The sequence below is a fragment of the Humulus lupulus genome, chromosome 6 (assembly GCF_963169125.1).
Source record: "Humulus lupulus chromosome 6, drHumLupu1.1, whole genome shotgun sequence".
Classification (NCBI taxonomy): Eukaryota; Viridiplantae; Streptophyta; class Magnoliopsida; order Rosales; family Cannabaceae; genus Humulus; species Humulus lupulus.
Window position 1 is genome coordinate 76,629,580 of NC_084798.1, and position 3,783 is coordinate 76,633,362.

The following is a 3,783-nucleotide window of genomic DNA, read 5'->3' on the forward strand; positions in this document are numbered from 1 at the left end:
TTTAAATTATGTTCATAGTTTAGAGTATTAATTATAATTTGAATTCACCAAATAGAATTTGAAAATCAGTATTGGTAATTGGTCAACAGTCCCTGTGGGAACGATACTCTATTTACTATCTATATTACTTGAATCGATTCCGTGCACTTGCGTATCATATTTTCATGATCAAGTTTTTGGCGCCGTTGCCAGGGACTAATTATCAATATAAATATAATAGTTTTTTGATCTACTTTGGTTTTCATTTAACGTTTTCTAAATCAAGTTGCTTTTAAATTTGTCAATTTCAGGTGACCTATTTTTATGCGACGTAAGGGGTAAAAAATACTAGTACCTGTTGATCCTGAGATTTAGAAGACAGGCAAAAGAGAAAGAAAAGAGAAAAGACCTGAAAAGATGGCCCAGAACGTCAATAAAGTCGCTAATAATAATGTGAATCAGGGTAATGTGGGGAATGCTGCAGCTGAGGCAGATTTACCTCTGAGGGACAATGTACTCCCTACTATTACAGGGGTACATTCTAGTGTTCGCCCGCCTACTGTGGAGGCGAACAATTTTGAGATCAAGCCCTCAATAATTCAAATGGTTCAGAATTGTGTTCAGTTTGGGGGGCTACCTAACGAGGATCCAAACCTCCATATTACCAACTTTTCGGAGTTATGTGATACTTTCAAAATGAACAGAGTAAGTAATGATGCAATTCTTTTGAGGCTATTTCTATTTTTCGTTAAGAGACAAGGCTAAAAGTTGGTTGATTTCACTGCAAGACAATTCCATTCTCACTTGGGAAGATCTTGCTCAAAAATTTCTCGCTAAGTACTTTCCTCCAGCTAAATTGGCACGGATTAGAGGTGAAATAAATCATTTCTGTCAATTTGAGGGGGAATCTTTATATGACCCTTGGGAGAGGTTTAAAGAGCTGCTGCAAAAATGTCCACGTCATGGTATAGTGAAATGGATGTTGGTGCATACTTTCTATAATGGACTGAGGGGAAACACAAGAACTATCATAGATGCAGCAGTAGGTGGAGCATTTATGAGCAAAAGCACTAACGAAGCTTACGAGCTTTTACAAGAAATGGCCATGAATAATTATAATTGGCCATCTGAGCGAGAAAATAAGAAGGTGGCAGGAGTTCTAGAAGTTGATCATATTGCTATGCACACTGCTCAAATTGCTTCTCTTACGAAACAAATACAACAACAAAACAACAGTTCAGATCAAGCGATGCAACTACAACCCGCTCCTATTAGTTGTGACACATGTGGAGGCTCTCTTCATTTTCAGCAATGTCCAGCGACGAGTTCTTATTTAGTTGATGATATCCCACTTGAACAGGTTCAAGCCATAGGAAATTTCCCAAGGCAACCTAATAATAACACATACCCTAACAATTATACTCCAGCATACAAGTACCATCCTAATTTGTCATGGAGTAATAATCAAGGGCACCAACCACAGTACCATCCAAATCCACCTCAATATCCTCCATATAGACCATCTTATGGGCTAAACCCAAGGCCTTTTTCTAATACTCAAAGGCCACAAATGCCGCAACATCAACAACCACCGCTTCACATGACTAAACCAGAGGTATCCGCTGATTCATTGAGCCAATTTATGATAGAAACCAGATCCTCCATTCGAAACTTAGAAACTCAAGTTGGCCAACTTGCAAAGTTAATGAAGAATCATAATCAATGTGCTTTAACTAGTTCAACAGAGATAAATCCTAAAGAGCAGTGTAATGCAATATGCTTGAGGAGCGAGACTAAGTATGAGGGACCTACAGTAGAACACAAGGGTAACAAGATTGAAGATCAACCTTAACTAGTCTATCATAAGAGGAGGTTACTAAAGACCTTCCAAAGACAGAAAAGCCACAATACATCGAGTCTCCACCAAAGATTCAATATCCTCAACGGTTTCGAAAGGCTAATCTTGAAAAACAATTCTCTAAACTTTTGGATATCTTTTGAAAACTACACATTAATATCCCATTTGCTGAGGCACTTGAACAATGTTGAGTTATGTGAAGTTTATGAAAGAAATTTTGTCAAGAAAGAGGAAATTAGAGGATTATGAGACGGTTGCACTAACTGAAGAGTGCAGCGCAATACTTCAGAAGAAACTACCTCCAAAGCTTAAAGATCCTGGTAGTTTCAATGTCCAATGTGCTATAGGGGGTTTAGTAGAAACAAAGGCTTTATGTGATTTAGGGGCCAGTGTGAATTTAATGCCTCTATCAATCTTTCAGAAGTTGAATTTGGGAGAAGCTCGACCAACTATGGTATCTTTGCGGATGCAGATAGATCAGTTAAGCACCCTCTTGGAGTGATTGAGGACATATTGGTAAAAGTGGGTAGATTCATCTTTACTGCGGACTTTATTATTTTAAATATGGAGGAAGATGAAAATATTTCAATTATACTTCGAAGGCCATTCTTAGCGAATGGTAGGGCTTTAATTGATGTCCAAAAAAGTGAGTTAAAGCTTCGAGTGCAAAAAGAGGAAGTTATATGTATAGTTTTTGCAGCAATAGAAATTCCAACTTGTTGTAAAGTTGAAGTGGTAAACTAAGGAGAGAACAAGTTGGAAGTCTCTAAGAAAAGATCCATAGTTAAAACTAGAATGCAAAAGGGGCATCATCGGTTAAAAAGGTTCTTTAGTGAAATAATTCGAATCTTACATGAGGGGGGAAAGTACCACCAATTTCTAATCACAAGAAACGAGGGCCAACTCATGACACTATGGCTCTCAAGGATGTCAGGGGTGGACTTGATCCAAGTTGAATATGAATGAAAACAAGAGTCTGGCCAAAAGACGTTAAAGACAGCGCTCTTAGGAAGCATTCCTATGTTTATTTTTAATTTTAATTTTATGTTATTTGTTGTTGTTTTTGTTTTTTTTATTGGAACAATGTTTTTAGAGATTTTGTTTTACTTGTCTTTAGTTTATTCTGGAAAAATTGTCTTGTAACTCGTAACCCGTGAAAAACGTAAAAAATCGCTACAGCACCACATGTCAAGCGCGACAAGTAGAGGTTGGGGTCATTTTTTTCGAAGAGATAGCGCTACAGCGCCCTACGCCGTCAAAAAAGTTAAAATTAAGGGTTTCGTCCTAGCCTCCACAGCCGCCATACTGATGTGGCTGGTCAAGTAAGTTTCTTTTCTCAATCTGTTTGAACTTTAACATTGGGGACAATGTTCTGTTTTAAGTTTGGGGGAGAGATTAATTTTTAGTTTTATGTTATTTCATGCGTTTTTTTTCCAGTTTGTTTTTTTAGTTAGTTGTATGGGTAAGTAACCATTTGGTACCCTGTATTTTTGCAAAGTATCGTTTTGGTATCCTATATTTACATTAATGCTCATTTGGTACTGTGTATTTTGAAATCGTACACATTCGGTCCCCTGTATTTTGAAATAGTACATATTTGGTACCCTAAACTCAAATTTATTTGATAGAATTTTACCAATTTAATCAAACTTCTCTCAATTATATGAGTTCCGAATTCAAATTTAATTACTTAATTACATATAACTGATGACAGTTTGGTCATATTGATAAAATTTTATTTATCAAATCTGAGTCTATGGTACCAAATATGTATGATTTAAAAATACATGGTACCATATGAGCATTATTGAAAAAAGAGGGTACCAAAACGATACGTTGCTAAAATATGGGGTACCAAATGAGTAAATTCCCTAGTTGTATTGAGTTGTGTTTGAGAGTGTGAATTAAGTTGATGATAATTGCCATTTCAATATGATTGACTGTTA

General features: G+C 36.4%; 1 protein-coding gene across 1 annotated transcript; it reads left to right on the forward strand.

The window, feature by feature from the left end:
• Window positions 1-396: 396 nt before the first annotated feature.
• Window positions 397-1,831, forward strand: LOC133785233 (uncharacterized). The gene is made up of 2 exons (XM_062224484.1): window positions 397-684; window positions 740-1,831. The coding sequence occupies exons 1-2, from the start codon at window positions 397-399 to the stop codon at window positions 1,829-1,831; spliced, it is 1,380 nt and encodes a 459-aa protein (XP_062080468.1).
• Window positions 1,832-3,783: the final 1,952 nt, after the last annotated feature.